The 18351-nt window shown below is 32.0% G+C and overlaps 1 protein-coding gene across 1 annotated transcript; it reads left to right on the top strand.

Annotated features, from left to right (window-relative positions):
• Positions 1 to 890: 890 nt before the first annotated feature.
• On the top strand, positions 891 to 9556 carry LOC132727560 (uncharacterized). Its single transcript, XM_060713107.1, has 5 exons — positions 891 to 1295; positions 4953 to 5232; positions 5437 to 5549; positions 6145 to 6245; positions 8502 to 9556. Exons 1-5 carry the CDS (start codon positions 891 to 893, stop codon positions 8734 to 8736), a joined length of 1134 nt encoding a protein of 377 aa, XP_060569090.1. The 3' UTR covers positions 8737 to 9556.
• Positions 9557 to 18351: the final 8795 nt, after the last annotated feature.

Raw genomic sequence — 18351 nt, forward strand, 5'->3', positions numbered from 1 at the left:
TTTTCCGTTTTTTTCACTGCAGTGAAGCATATTTTCCGTATTTCCACTGCATCGAAACATATTTTCGTATTTTTACTGGTGTCTTGCCGGACTACTTTTGCTAATTTCAGCCAATATACAAAATTGAAGGGGAGAGTCTTTCAAACTGTGTTGTCAAAAATGAAAATTGAAAAAAATATATCATCAAACAAAACATTCAATTTTTTTCTATAAATACAGGATTTATTTTCATCTTGTGCTGTGAAATTTTCATATTTCACATATGGCTACCGCCACTCATGAAACACTTATTTTAATACCACTCAATGAAAATAAATCCTGTATTTATAGAAAAAACAACTTAAATACCGTCTTTTTTCATATACTTATAAATGAAATATTGGAAAATATTGATGAAATAATATGCGTATTTTCATTTTCCGTATTTCTACTGCAGTGAAACATATTTTCCTTATTTTCACTGGTGTCTTGCCGGACTACTTTCTTCTAAATTCAGCCAATACACAAAATTAAATAGAAATTCTTCCTATTTCATAAGGTTAAAAAAGTATATAATAAACAGAAAATTCAAGTTTTTTTTTTCTATTAATACAGGATTTATTTTCATCTTGTGGTATGAAAACCATCATAATTCACTCATGGTTACTGCCACTCATGAAATATTTATTTTCATACCACTCAATGAAAGTATATCCTGTATTTATAGAAAAAATCTTGAAAACCATCTATTCATTATTATATGTTAATCGTAATGTCAAAAATGACAAGAATGTTTTGCAACAGTAAGATGACGTCACCTAAAGACGTCATTTGACAACGTCTCCTAGCAATACCAGAAGTGAGGGCTGAAAGATATCCATGATGGGCGCTGTAATTTGCTATTAGCTGAAATGTCCTCACATAATATGAGAATCATAAAAGTTGAGCCCTCAGATGGTACGGGATCTTTACCCCCAGTGAGGGCAGATACAAAGAAACTTATGGAACAACAGATTATGCTGGCAAATAAAAGAAGTCAAGTTTTTACTTACAAGGGACCAGAAAAGACCAGAAGTCGTTCTGTACCCGACAGAACATTTAAAGAGGCCCAGTTTACGTATGCACGGGAACAGAGTATTCCTAGGACTACAGAGGCGAGATATCGGGATGATTTTTCGGATTCAAGTGACGAAGAGTTAGAAGAGGAAGAAATAAAACTAACGAATACACAAGAGAGGGAAACAGAACAACTGGCCGCTTTGGAATACAAAGAAGAAAAACAACGACAGTCCATGGCTGTATCAACGAATAAAGGGGTAGATAGTTTAAGCAAGATCATGAAAACGAAACGGAAAATAAGGTAAACCTCGATTTTCACTTCTTAAGAATTCTCTTTTTTCTCAGCAAAATACTGTTGTACTTAATGCAAACTAAATTTGAAATGATGATATATTAATCCCAGGGATATCATAACATTTTGTATGAAAATATCTTGACTTACACTTTTATCACTTTTATAATGTGTAATGTTTATTATGTATTTCATTAGATGTAAACGTCTCCGCGAGGTGTTTGACATTCATGGAAGATAGATATTATATTATGTTTATGTTTACGTTATGTTTATATTTATATCTATATTTATTTTCATATTCATATCCATAATATCATATCATATCCAATCATATCATTTATCATGCAACTGCTATGGTAACTGCCTGATAACACTTGCCTGATACAGAGGATATTGAATGAGTGTAAATTCAATCCTGAATTTATTGCACGAGTTGAATAAAATTATATTATGCGAGCCTCTGGCGAGCATAATATTATTTTATTCAACGAGTGCATTAAATTCAGTAATGAACTTACACGAATTTAATATTCTATTTATCATATACCCAAATTAAAACAGTTTAAAGTGAAATAAGAATCATTTTTCATTGACGCGCCTATAGTATAACGCTAAAATTTAGCGCGTCTTTACACTATGTTTGTATAACGCTAATGACGTCAGGTCAAAATATATGCACGGCCGTGCAATACCATATTTACGGAGTCGCAAAATCGGCACGGATGTGTGATAAAATTATTTTTGCCATCAGGTCAGTAACCTGATATCAAAACTAAGCTCCACCCATTTTAACGGACTTTTTTCTATTGCTTATATTCCCATATATCAGCATGTGAATTCTACAATATTCAAGATGCGATATTTATTTATTTATTTTTTCGATTTCAATTACGAATAAATTAGATAGCGAATAGAATTTTAAGCATCAACTAGATGAAGTGACGTCATAGTAAATATATTGCACATGATATCATCGATGTTCACGTCATGTAATCATAACAAACAGGCTAGACAATTTTCTTTGAAAACTTGTAAATGTTTACTTTATTTCGCCGGATTATAATTTAAAAAGTGAACAAATGGTTTCGTTTAAAAAATAAGACGCATGTTTATGTAGTTTGTGTTTGATTGCCGATTTGACTTTTGTTTGATTAAAATTATTGTGAACTTATGGAATTGATAATTCTTGAAACAAAAGTGCAGTAAAGTTTATGTGAATCTTAGGGATTTTTTCGATCGATTTTTAAAGGTAAGAATATTATCGTGTTACATTATGTTGTATCTTCTATGACATGAAATAATGTCGAGTCGAAAGAAAAAATGGCCGCCATTTATAAATTCAAAGTTTCAGGGGCGGAGGAATTTGTTTTCAAGAATTAGGAGAAATGCCCATTTCTAAGAAATTCGCTTTTTGTAGGGGAATAATGAAAATCGTCGAAACGTGTCAGAATATTGTTTTTATGAATTTTTATTGTGCAAATCAACTTGCATTGATATTTCTAATGGGTTGTAGCAGGGCCTTCGGGGGTAAGGGGGCCCGGGATAATGTCAGATCACAGCGTCTTCCCCCTGTGGCTCTGCTGATATTAGTTCTGGCTTCCAAAACTTTATAAGCCGCTTTTTAACATGTTGTTTTTCATCAGATGCGGCACGTCATGTCATATATATAAACGGGTACGCTGAAGACCTTAAGCTAGGCTGATATGGGCAAAAAGGGCTCGGCAAGCCTCGCCCTTTCTAGCCCATATCAGCCTCGTCTGATAAAATTGATATCAAAAGACAGTAGATCTAGCATGTTATTCTCTATATATCATATAATATCATTTCTATATCATATCATACATCATATCATATCATACATCCTATCATATCATACATCATATCATATCATACAATATATCATATATATCATACATCACATCGCATCGCATCGCATCACATCGCATCGCATCGCATCGCATCACATCACATCACATCACATCACATCACATTTTATTTTATTCTATTCTATTCTATTATATTATATTATATTCTAACACTATCGGAAATAGTTCTATATAAACAAAGAAGGCCCGAAGCGTGCATTATTCTACATTCTAACACTAGCGTGATTTTGTCACTATAGACAAAGAAGGGAAAAAAACTGGTGTTAAACTGACAATAAACACCGGTTAGGGACTACTTGTATATGCGCTGTTATGTTTTCACCCTCGATTGTATAGTTTACAAAGCATTTTAAAGCAACAATAAAAAGCATTTTTATTTATATTTTCAGTTATTATAATGTTTTCTTTTCATACAATACCGAAATAATATCTCACATACACTAACGCCACATATAAGATCCATATCAGTTGATAAATACTTTGACAAAACGGCGCCAATCCGTAAGCAGCGTAAATGACGTCATCGTAAGTAAACAACTCTTTCTTAAACAAGGCTGTGACTAAAAAAAGGATTGGAGCACCACACTAAATACCGTATTCCGGTATATACCGGACAAGGCGCTTGAATGATAAAATGCTAAAATCTCGCCTTTTTACCCAACGGAATGAACTTAAACAGGTCTAATTCATCTTTTCACACCGAATTAAGTACGATAATGAAGGAAAAATATAAAAATCGGCGAAAAAAACGATATTTGTCTATTTTGTGATCATTATTTCTGCAAGCGTCCAGAGGTACTGCTCCAATCCTGTATTGAGCTAAATCCCTTAAACAAGTTGACGTTATTTCATACATACAAGAATGATAAATGGTGCACTGATGTAAACACGATACGACGTAAGCTTTTATTGTTGAAAACTTGATAAAATAACGTTTTTTTTTTCTTATTATTTCTTTTGTTTGATAATTTCTATATCTTCGCAACAGTAGGGTGCGAAAATCGAACAGCGTTATACGAAAATCGGCACCGGAAGTTATTTCCGCTTGTAACATTAGTTTAGTGATTTTCCTTATTTTATCGTGTTAGAATCGAAATAACATCGGCCGGAGAGGTGTAAATCGGCTATTTAACACCGATTTTGTCGTTTTGATGCGACAAAATTAACCACTCAGGCCTACGGCCTTCGTGGTCAATTCCTACGCATCAAACTCCAAACCGGTGTTTATTGGTTCAAATGCTTTGTAATTAATCACTCAGGCCTATCGGCCTTCGTGATTATATTTCTACGCATTTGAACTCAAACCGTGCATTATTCTACAACAATGCACTCAGATTTGATATCTATTTTCTAATTATATCACGGACAATTTTTCAGAATTCTGGCATTCCTAATACAATGGCCTACAAAGGGGTTTTAGTAAGTTATATCGGCAATATCCCGGTATAGTCCTCCCTAGGACTTATCTATTTCTTTTAATGTAAACATATTACATATGTACAATATGTACTGTTGAAATACAGAGCACATTTGGTATATCTCATTGGTTCCAGACGAACGTTCTTGTTTTTGAATTACTGCTGAATAGCTTTTTTGTCAATTATTATTGATACTTAAATATTTCGGATTGATTTCATTCTTTTCACGTAAATGATGATCAAGGAACAAATTAATTTGTTTTGCTGAATTTATATGGCACATGTTTGAAAACTATTGGATACAATTAATGTAAGAGACACTATATTTGTAATACTATCTCACTCGGGATTTCTATTAATTTGAAGGAAAATGAGGAAATTGATAAAAAAGATCAATTTGTAAAAGGAGAAAAGGAAGACAGTGCAACCACTACCAAAGAATCTGACCAAAGAAATGATAATGACAAGAAGAAAAAGAAGATTAAGCTCCCAAGTTGTTTTGGTTTCATTTCAACTTGGGTTGCCAAAAGGAAGGAGAAACGACGCGAAAAGAAAAGGAAGGCTATAGCTAGCCGCGCTCCCACGCCAACGCTAGGTAAGTACTTAGTACACAAACACATCTCACTCGCATTTTGTGACAGAAAAATATATGAATTATGTTTCCTGTTTTTTAAGTTTATTATCGTCATACTTTTATTTAAAGAAAAGAAACATGAAATATTCGACTGTGTATTGAGAAGACACAAATTTTTAAAGTATTTAATAACATAATTCATTGGCAATACTATTTCTATTTTAGTTCAATATGAGCATAGAAAAGCACGTGGCGGGGAGTCTTTTGTCATTGAAGTAGACTGCAAACCAATACAAATGAAGCCGATATTGCCGCCAATTAAGAAAGCTGACGGACCTGTAAGTATAAACCTCATTTTGAATACAACATACTTCATTTGCTTCCGACTGAAAATATTTCTGACGTATAGTTGAAAATTATATACATATATTAATAAGATATGTTATGTAACTGCATTTTTCGCTATATAGTCAGTATATCAAACTGTTAAAATTTCCCCTATAAACGATTCGTGGCTTCGTCCAGACTGAGATTCATTTAAGATACGTAATTAGCATATTAAGAGTTAAAGACATTTCAAATTTGCCCTTTGATCTCACCTTAAAGATTATATATTTAATCTACAGCGTAAAAAGTTATATTTAATCCAATGTATATATCCGGCAAACATTGCTATGTAAGCAACGGAAAAAAATTAACTATGCCGAGTATTGACGAATATACGATGAAATTGTGTATTGCTTAAAAATTTCTATAAATTCGCAAGACAAACAGCATAACTATATGGAATAGCCAATAGGCTATGATTTCAAACTGTGGCCTTTTATGTTTAGTTTTTATAGTATTACTACAAATATATACAATTTAGACAAAATTGTGAATTTTCAAAAGGAAAGTTTGAGTTTGACTTTAATGTTTTTTACATCTTAACAGATACGCCTAGCTTGTGAGGCTCGACAAGAGAGAGCCGAGGCCAAAAGAAATGAGGAGCTTTTCAAAAAGAAAGAACTAGCAAAAGAGCACCAGAGAAAAAAGTAACTTCATTTATATTACCTAACAACAATTTGATTACATATACATGTAATAAATAATAACACAATATAACTTATTTCAAGGAATGTTCACCTAAATTTGGAATAAGAATTATCATATTTCGCACGTGTACATTTTCGATGTGTTAAAATTCATATTATTTAAAATATGTATAGCATTTAATTACTCCAAATATATCATTAACAATACACTAGATATATATCATTTACATTACACCAGATATTCTATGACTAACATCTTTACATTACTTCAGATATATCATTAACAGCACACCAGATATATAAAACTTACCTAACACCAAATACTATATTTATCATTTACATCACACATGCTACTATATTATTTACATCATATCAGAAACTATATCATTAACATCACACCAAATAATATATCATTTACATCACACCAGATACTATATCATTTACATCACACCAGATACTATATTATTTACATCAAACCAGATATTATATCATTTACATCACGCCAGATACAATTACATCACACCAGATACTATATAATTTACATCACAGCAGATATTATATCATTTACATCACACCAGATACTATATAATTTACATCACACCATATGCAATATCAGTTACATCACACCAGATACTGTATCATTTACATCACACCAGATTTATATCATTTACATCACACCAGATATTATATCATTTGAATCATACCAGATACAATATCATTTACATCACACCAGATACTATATCATTTACGTCACGCAAGATACAATAACATCACACCAGATACTATATTATTAACATCACACCAGATATTATATCATTTACATCACACCAGATACTTTATCATTTACATTATCCAGATACTATATCATTTACATCACACCAGATATTATATCATTTACATAACACGAGATACTATATCATTTGCATCACACCAGATATTATATCATTTACATCACACCAGATATCTTATTATTTACATCACACCAGGTACTATACCATTTACAACGCACCAGATACTGTATCATTCACGTCACACCAGATACTATATAATTAACATCATGTTAGAAACTGTATTATTTAAACCACACCAGATATCACAACAGATATTATATAATTAACATCACACCAGATAGTATATAGTTTACATCACACCGGATACAATATCATTTACATCACACCAGATACTATATCATTTTCATCACACCAGATAGTATATAATTTACATCACATCAGATACTATATTATTTACATCACACCAGATACTATATCATATACATCACACCAGATACTGTATCATTCACGTCACACCAGATACTATATTATTTACATCACACCAGAAACTTTATCATTTACAACACACAAGATACTATGTTATTTACATCACACCAAATATATATCATTTACTTCACAACTGATACAATATCAATTACATTACACTGTATAAATATCATTTCAATAACACCACATACTGCATCATTGATATATCGCCAGATAATAAATCATTAACATCACACCAGATACTATACGCTTTATATTTCACAAGATAATATATTATTAACATCACAACATAATCTATATCATTTACATCATATCAGATACTTCATCTTTTACATTACACCATCATCTATATCATTTACATGACATGATAATATATCACACCAGATTCTATATTTTTTCCATCACACAAGATATATATCATTAACTGCATAACAGAAAATAGATCATGAACAAACACCCACTACTATATTAATATCATCAACATCACCGTCAGATTGATTATCGTTTACATTACACCAGATACTATATCACTAACATTACACAAGATATTATATCATTTATATCACTACATATTCTTTATTACTAACATTACACTATCAAATATATCATTAACATCACACTAGGTACTTTATTTTTACATCACACCAGATACTGTATCATTTACATTACACCAGATAAATAACATTTACATCACACCAGATATTATATCATTTACATCACATCAGATACTATATCATTAACATCACACCAGATACTATATCATTTACATTACACCAAATACTATATTATTTACATCACACCAAATATTAAATCATTTACATCACACTAGAAACTATATCATTTACATCCCACTAGATATTATATCATTTACATCACATCAAATACTATATCACTTTCATCACAACAGAAATATATACTCTACGTTACTCAACGGGATTGATCAACATACAATTGTCACATTTTTCCTTGATATTTTTAGGATTGAATGCAAGCAACGAAAGGACGAGTCCGAACACCGGTTTCAGGAAAGAGTTCGACTCACTATCAGATATAGACAAGCAGACGCCGAAAGGAATAGGAGCCGCATGTTGTCTCAAAGAGCCAGTATAAGCCGGATGTCAACCAGAGCAAGAAGCTCACTGGCTGTTTCCTCCTCCCCAGAGTCTGTCGATGAGGGCAATAAGAACGCCCTCAAGGACGGCAGCTCTCACTAGATTTTAGGCCGGCCGACACTCCCTATAAATAGTAGGCCCATACATTTTGCTATTGTCACGTGATAGGAAGTTTTCTTCAAAAAGACTACAAAATTCAACAATTTAATCTCCTTTTCCCAGATCATTTTTCATTTTATAACGTAAAACTTCTTTTTTCATTTAATTATCAGATGACATTTTTTTATATATTCGTTTTCAGCCTTTACTTTTGTGATAATTCTATACGAATTTCAAATCATATTGTTTGTAACATATGTCCATTGCCAATTTCTTCATTACCATTTTTTAGTTTGTTTTCACTTCCTTCATTTTCAAAATCCTGCTTTGGAAAACAATACAATATACAACAAGTAAATATCATTTCGCGCGTAGTCTTGATGAATTTTTAAATTACCTAATTCTGTGAAATTTCAACTAAATAGTAATATTTTTATCACTATTTTCATAAACAATACATTTTCGGTATATTATTTTATCTAAATGAGAAAACATTACAAAGTTTACATTAACCTTCCTCAATTGAAAAAAATAAAGTATTTGTTTTAAAATCTTTATAACAACCCGACCGTGATGAATATCACCTGCCTTGAACAAAAAAATACATAAAACCACGAAAACAAGTATCAAATCTACTCTTTGACCTTGATTTATCAACGTCAAGTATGATGATACTTGCAAAAATAAATACAGAAAACCACGAAAATAAGTATCAAATCTACACTTTGACCTTGATTTATCAACGTCAAGTATGATAATACTTACCAAAAAAATCTCATCTCATTTTATCATCCAATCATTCATGTATTCATCAAAAACTCCAAAAAAACAAGGCATAGGTCTTTTACTTACAGTTTAAGAAAACTCTAAACCTTTAAAGATTCATGTACATTTGTACATTAATTTTCTTATCATCCGTACGTGTACATTGCAATCATTGGTTTGTAACATTTCTAAGTTTCTTTAATTTTCCTTTTTAAAATCTGGATAGTAAAAAGACGCACCTAAATCATTCAGTATATTTTTGGACATTCTCATCTTAGCAACAAGGAAATAAATATTTTGGTAAAACACTGTACATACTATCTTAAATGTTTTTTATACAAATAGTTTTACATATCTTTTGATAATTCATCATAATTATGTTATTGAAATGATTTTTTTTTCATTTGTATTAACAGTTAAAAACAATATGGCTATAAATATTTTTGATATTCCTAGTTTTATTATTTAATGACTTTTCACGTGACATTGCTCTGATATTTCAATTGGCCTGCTGTTATAGGGATGTTGTCGGCTGTGGTTTTTGGCATTTCGGCATTTTGTTTTCAAACCTTACAAAATATATCTCCCTCTCAACATTGCACATTTGATATTAAGACTTAAAATAGGTATACCAATAAAATAAATACATCTACTGTTTACTTTACACGTTCTCCTAATACATGCATATATAAATAAAACAATTTTGAATCACAAGCATACTGAACTTGTTGTTGTTGTTTTACTACCATTTTTCTCGGGGGTACAAATCATCGCAACATGTAAACGATATATCTTGATCAATATTGTAGACGTACACTGTATATCAGGATACAATTCTTAGTGAGTTGATATTATTGGATTTAAACATTTACTAATTTAGTAGTTCTAAAGACATATTATGCCTTAGAAACAAAAAGTTATTTACTTCTTTAGAAAGGGCAAATATGAATTTTATAACATTTAAATATTAGTTTTAGAGCATGTAAGATGCTTGTAACATGAAATAGAGATGAATGTGAAATAATTTGTCATAAACCTAGCGGATTGTAAACAAAGAAGACATGCATTTGGAGCACGTCTTCCTGTATGACCGTGAACACGTGGTTTAGCACTGTGTTCTTCCATATGGTGTTTGATATTTCCCAGTTGCCTGTCTTTTATATCAAAGACCACCAGAAAGGTTTCAAGGCACATTTTTTCTCCATCAAAAAATATTCATAACGGGAGCGTTTGCGATCTTCTTTACATCTTATGTCAGAGCTTATCTTTTTAAGAGTGCCCATTATAAGCATTTTTAGCGTCTCTTTTTTGTCATTTCCTTTAGATTAAGAATATTTGCTTCGATCTGAGGAAAGGATAAGTACCTGAAGCAGTTTTTTGAACATTTTCAGCCACTGTCATAAATAAGTTTAAAATTATCAATGTTGCTCTGCGGATCATCACTATTTTGGTTAATGTCAGCATTACATTAACAGGATCGAAAACAAGACTAGCTGTAAAATATCTTTTGAGACTCAATGGATATATCTGGTGTCTCTATAACTTCATTTTCACTTTCATTTCGAATGGCTACTGAATAACACGTGTCTGCCTGATGTGATAAACCGAAACTTGACAGAAGATCAGCTCCTGTAAAAAAGATATAGAAATACCTTTTAAATCTCATTAAGTAATATTAATAAGAAGTTATCTTTAAAAAAATGTAAGAAGAAAAAAACAAGGCAGTTGCGAGAATCGAACCCATGACTAACGAGATAACAATCCGCGACTCTAACCACTGGGGTACGCATTTATATACATTTACAGTGTAAAATAAATTACCAATATTTTGATATGGCAAAAGTTTATCAATTAACGTTACAGTTTCTGTTTCAACTTTTCTTCTTTAAGGGACGGGGTGCAAGGTGACGGGAAAGAAAAAGTTATAATAGATTTAAACTAATGAAAACATTACAATTATTTATTACATGTTTTGCAGTAGATTACTGAATTATAACGGTTAATTATATTCTGATAATTTCACAGTAATGATTACCAAATATAATTTCACAGTAGCCGAACTATATTTGGCGTAAAAATAAAATATCTATCATTAATGAATGTTTTTTTTCAGCGGAAATGTAGTCAATCATAATAAAAAATGTACGTGATAACTGTAGTTCGTAAATATTTAAGAACGTTGTGCTGAAAAACATCTAAAATCTAAAAATAATCATGGAATTATATTTTGCTTCAACATTGTGACGTCATTATTTGATGACGTCATGAAGATAAGAGCATGACGTTACGCGGCAAAAATCAGTAAAATGGTGTAAAAATCGTTAAAAAATCATGAAATAAACAGAAAATTTGTTTGTTTTACATGTGAGATCAAATAATATTTCACTCGTGAACCCCAGCTATTATATTTTCACTCGTGGCTACGCCACTCGTGGAAAATATTGCATCTGGTGTTCACTCGGTGAAATATTTTTCGATCTTACACTGAAACAAACAAATATCCTCTATATCTTTTTCATTAAGTTTAAGGCCTTTTTAAGAATATTTTTTAAAACGAGAATGGCTCATACTTGTCGGTTTGATTAAGGTGAGACCCACCTAATGCATTACCTCCACTTTGAAGAGTACTCAAATAGGCTAGAACTACTGTCAACTGCATTGAAACTGAGGGGCGCGGGTTCAAGCCCCGGAAGAGGCAACTTTTTTTTTTCTTTCTTTTTTTTTTCTTTGAACATTATTTGTGTCTCTCAGATCACTCTTGATAAGAAAAAAGTGTTTTATCTCAATTATAAAATTATTATTGGTATTTATTGGCTAAATTATGTCAAATTTATTATCAAATATGGTACCTTGTATTTTCAAAGTCTAATAAAATAAAAACTAGACGGTAAAAGTATTTTATATTTGATAAGCGCAACCAATAAACCTGTTAAAAAATGTATGCAACTTTTGAAAACAGCCCCTGATTTGAGTAAATTTTAGGTATATTTTGAATAAAGCCCTCCAAGTAGAAAAATGAACAAACAACTTCTTAAAATGGGTGGGGTAGGGTAACATTTATATACATATTTCAAACATTTTGAGTAGAAACAATAATTTTGCTGGGTCATTTATTAGCTGAATGCTATTATTTGTTTCTTAAAAAAATTCTATAGGAATACATTAGATCTAGTTCATAATGATTATATAATAGAATAATTAGAGTTTCCCATTTCTGAAAAAGAGCCCTCTAATAGCCAAGTTTTTCTTTAGAAAAATCTCCATAACTCGTAAACCTTACGGTAAACTTTGTTTAAATTTTGCATTCTTGTGTCTTTTAAGGTATACTCAGTGGACATGTCCTCGATCAATTTTATTGTAAAATTACACCCAAGAAATTAAACTTGCCCCGTATGAGTAATATTTTCCGTTGAAAAATATCACCAGACACTCTTCTTGTAAAACGTCATATTTTAAGCTAGGGAGCAACCATTAAACATAACAATAACAACATAGGTCATAGACCACCAAATTTGAAATTTTCTTAGGATAATGGACACGTCGTCGATCAGCTAATTTTGACATGATAATGTAAAAAAATATTTAAACTAGTACTTGTATGACAAAATTTGGAGTTTATATTTAAAAGAAATGTGAATAAAATAGAAATGAATTATTTGAGATCCTTGACTGGGATCCATGCGTTTATCACCTCCACGACTGATAATAATCTCTCTTGCAACATTTTTTAAAAAATAATCTAGAAAGAGGACAGCCTCTTGATGCCATGAATGTTGCATAATTTATCAGAATTTGTTCATCCGCAGGCTTTAACATACACTCTTCCCCAAATTTTGTAATATAACCCTTGTATTTCCCATTGAAATGGTTCTGTACAGTGGTGTAAGGAAGGCCTAATTCAATAGCTGCTTTACGTATGGAATAGCCCTGGGTCACAAGACGTTTTGCCTCGCTATATATTTGATCTGGGTGGGTCCTCTGAGACCTAGGCATTGCTGACAATATATAATTGAGTGTCACCAAAGGGGAATAATATAGTGGCGTAAAACCAAGGGGGAAAAACCAGTAAAATATAGTGGTTTGAAACCTGTGTTTATATATCCTTTAATTTACTACTTTTTTACTTTTGATATTGTGGACAAAATGTAAAAATATCTAATTATTCTTAGGAAAGCGGAAAATATGTATTTTGGGCAAAATATGCATATATTTAGCATCTTTTCTTAATGGCTGATCCCTGACCTAGATTACTGTAGGAAATTGACCCACCCCCTTCCTGGGAAAAGAGCTAAAAGCTTACTTTATTTTATTATGTAGAAAAAAAAATTGTATAATTATCAAAAGTAGTTATTATTTTGTCATTTTTATATATTTTGTATAAATATTAGAGCTAAGGAGAAAAGATGCACGTACTTTTTTATTGGGTAATTTCTACTTTCACTTCGCCATTGTTTTTAGAATCGTCTGCTGCGTGAATTTTGACCTCACATAAATACTCTTCAGTGGGAGTTTAGTAAAGTACTTACATGTGTTGGAAAAACAAAGCAAAGAAAGTTCGTGTTTTATCAAGTTTATTTGAAAAAGATACAAAAACACAAAATTTTGATCGAGGACCTGGCTGATCGAGGACGTGTCCAATCACTCTACTGTATAACTGACCTATGTTGTCAATTTTATAGTTCCTTATAGTGCCCATTATGGGGCTCATACCTTAATTGCAGATTATTTGTACGCCTACGGAATTATAGCCTGTAGCCGTTGCCAGATTAGTTAAAGTTAATGTAAATAACATAAGCCTATGATAAGGCGCCACTGTTAATTGAGACTTGATGGTATACGGTATTTTTTTCATATATGTAAAAATTGTTTGAAAACCATTTTTATCGTTGTAATATATGTTCCATTCGTGTTTAAATATTAAAATAGTTTTGCTAGAGTGTTTACAAGGGCGTATCACGTTGGGGGCAGGATCTGACCCCCAAGCGTCTGTGGAAAAATGAATGCTACTTTCTATCTTTGTCCAAACGAAAACAAGTTGTATTATGTAGATATTTATTCCTAAACACTTTATGAATGTATCCTACATGTAAAAACAAGATAAAACTAAAATATTACCTCGAAAGTGTCCATATTTGTTGTGTTTACTGCCATGTAAAAAAATACGGCCCTGTCATCTTTCTACGTCATCGCCAACTGTGACGTCATATTTCTCAGCATAATTAATTATGCGATAACGGCTGTTTATAATTAATATGCTTGGCGCAGCTCATTAGTATTCTGACTTCCATAAAAAAATAATAAATAAATATTCTGTACTCATCGCAAAAAAGAACAGATAAAAAAGGTGGTTCAAATAATTGAGGAAGGAATAACCTTTTGGAAATAATGAAAGTAGACCTCTATACCAAAAATAAAAAAAGATTTTTTTAAGAAATAAGAAAAAAGGCTTCTGAGGCATAATGGGCCTTTAAAACTGACGTTTAAAAATTACAAAAGTTAGGCCGTAAACAAAAAGTTGTATATAATTCCGTTTTTAAAGCTCAAATCTGTTATGGTCCGAACTCCGCTAATGTTTAATTTACATATTTTGTAGTTGTCTGAATTGTGTCCATTAGTAAAATATCAAGTCTGTTCAAAATAATTAAATTGGCCAGGTCCGATGGGATACAATAATGTTTCCATTCTAGAACTTTTCGTAAGTTTCAACTTTCACAACAGAAACCAAATGTTAGAAATCGTCGACAAATACTACATTATCATGCAAATCTGACAAGAAATATATATAGAAAGGGGAACTGATTCACTATCTGTTCAGCATTGCTTTGCTTGTAATCGCAGTGTTTACTTTAACTAGCTCCCGAGCACAGACTCACGTGCGAGGAAAAATGTAAATTATAAGAATAGAAAGTTTGAGCAACAAAACGTAGTAAGGCCTATACACTTTAAGCTTGTAAATACAGATTTAACTTTCCGTCTCACAATTTAATTAACAAAATGTCCAGAAATACCGGCAGTGATTTGATATTATTGAGAATAAGTTTCAATTGGAGCCACCAATAAGGGACAATATGTTTCTTTTATGTAGACCCGAAGAATATAACACATTTTTGTAGCCTAGTTTTACAGAATTTGAAGTCATGAATAAGGAGATAATATGTAGGGAAATCATTTCTGAGTAATATATAAAAATAGTTTAAAAAATAAGATCAAATAGAAGGTTATATGAGCTGCGTCATGAAACAACCAACATAATGGGTTTGCGACCAGCATGCATCCAGACCAGTCTGCGCATCCGCGCAGTCTGATCAGGATCCATGCTGTTCGCTATCAGTTTCTCTACTTGTAATAGGGTTGGTAAGCGAACAGCATGGATCTTGATCAGACTGCGCGGATGCGCAGGCTGGTCTGGATCCACGCTGGTCGCAAACCCATTATGTTGGTTTTGTTATGGCGCAGCTCATATGTGAATTAATGAAGGAAGTATCGCGATCCCACCATGCAAAAAATCGAAAATTTAAAAGTTAGAAAGGCGTAGCAAAAACATCCTAATTAGCGGGGGCGCGGGGCGAAGTTTAATAACTAAAACTTAAGAAATTTAAGAAATAAACGGCGGGGACGCAGGGCAAAGTTATATTTGATATTTAATTAGCTTGTTTTCGCCCGGCGACACCGCCAAGTGAAAAGTCAATAATTAACAAGTTAAATGGTGGGACTGCGGAGCCAAAACATGCTTTTTTGCGGGGTGCGGGGCGAAGTTTAATAAATAAAACTTCTCCCCGCGGGGATGCGAAATAAAACGTTGGGGCGCGGCGCAGTTTTATAAAATAAAACTTTACCCCCGCTTTAGCGTGTTTTCTCCATGCGACTCAGCCAAGCGAAAAGTTAAGAATTTTACTTGGCGGGTCGCGCGAGGCGAAAACAGAAAGAACACAAATCCGCCACCATATTTTCCCATTTTTACAGTCATTATTATAATACTTATACATGAACTATTGAGAAAAATTAATGAAATAAAATGCGCATTTTCATTTACCGTATTTTTTCTGTATTTTTTTTTTCTACAGTGAAACTATTTCCCGTTTTTCACTGGAAACTTGCCAGACTACTTTCTTCCGATTACAAACACTAACGTAAGTTCTAATTTATAATTATCATCATCATTATCATTATCTTTGTTATAATTATAATAATAATAATAATAATTATTATTATTATTATTATCAATATTATTATTATTATTATTATTATCATTATAAATAGTTTATAATGGGGGTCTCTATATTACACATGACGCTACAGTACATTCAAAGAAATATGCAAAAAAGATCGAATTTTTCAAACGCATGCTAAACAAACCCATACTCCACCATCAAATTTTGCTTGCCATGTTAATAATACTTTTTTTTGTTTGTTTTTGTTACTTTTTGTAATGGCTACTGTAGATCTATATAAGATATGCAATAATATTTGTTAAAGAAACGAACGAACGGATGAACAACATATGAAATGCGAGTTTAACTATAGTAAACTTTATTCTGCAAACGGACACAAACAATGCTTATCTCAGTGGTTTTAAAACATGGTTTTCATAAATAGATGTGTCAAATTACCGTTTAAATAAAACTGATTATATACTTACAAATGAAATATTGATAAAATAATTTGTGTATTTTCATTTCCGTATTTTTTCATTTCAGTGAAACATATTTCCGTATTTTTACTGCAGCGAAACATATTTTCCGTATTTTTACTGGTATCTTGCCGCACTACTTACAAAGTCTTTCAAACTGTGATGTCAAAAAAGAGAAAAATGTATTAGTAAACAGAACATTTAAGTTTTTTCTATAAATACAGGATTTTTATTATCTCGTGCTGTGAAAATTATTTTATTTTTCATGTGACTACCACCACTAATGAAATATTCATTTTCATACCATTCGATAAAAAGAAATTCTGTATTTATAGAAAAAACTTGAATTTTCTCTATTTATTATTATATGTTAATCGTAATGTCAAAGATGGCACGAATGTTTTGCAACAATAAGATGACGTCAATTAACGACGTCATTTGACAACGTCTCCTAGCAATACCAGAATGAGGGCTGAAAGAGATCCACGATGAACGCTGCAATTTGCCATGACTGAAATGTCCTCACATAAGGTGAGAATCATAAAAGTTGAACCCTCAGATGGTACGGGATCTTTACCCCCAGTGAGGGCTGATACAAAGAAACTTATGGAACAACAGATTATGCTGGCAAATAAAAGAAGTCAAGTTTTTACTTACAAGGGACCAGAAAAGACCAGAAGTCGTTCTGTACCCGACAGAACATTTAAAGAGGTCCAGTTTACGTATGCACGGGAACAGAGTATTCCTAGGACTACAGAGGCGAGATATCGGGATGATTTTTCGGATTCAAGTGACGAAGAGTTAGAAGAGGAAGAAGTAAAACTAACGAATACACAAGAGAGGGAAACAGAAAAACTGGTCGCTTTGGAATACAAAGAAGAAAAACAACGACATTCAATGGCTGTATCAACGAATAAAGGGGTAGATAGTTCAAGCAAGATCATGAAAAACGAAACGGAAAATAAGGTAAATCTCGATTTTCACTTCTTAAGAATTCTCCTTTTTCTCAGCAAAATACTGTTGTACTTAAGGTAAGATCCCTGTAATGGGATCGGGTTTTTCCGTGCCATGTCGACATTCTACGTAATTTATCGGCACATCCGTTATCTCTCGCCCGTTTCCGGAAACAGAAATGATGATATATTAATCCCAGGGGTATCATAACATTTTGTATGAAAATATCAATTTTATAATGTGTAATGTTTATTATGTATTTTATTAGA

The sequence above is a fragment of the Ruditapes philippinarum genome, unplaced genomic scaffold, assembly GCF_026571515.1.
Source record: "Ruditapes philippinarum isolate M1 unplaced genomic scaffold, ASM2657151v2 ctg3656_1_1_1_1, whole genome shotgun sequence".
NCBI lineage: Eukaryota > Metazoa > Mollusca > Bivalvia > Venerida > Veneridae > Ruditapes > Ruditapes philippinarum.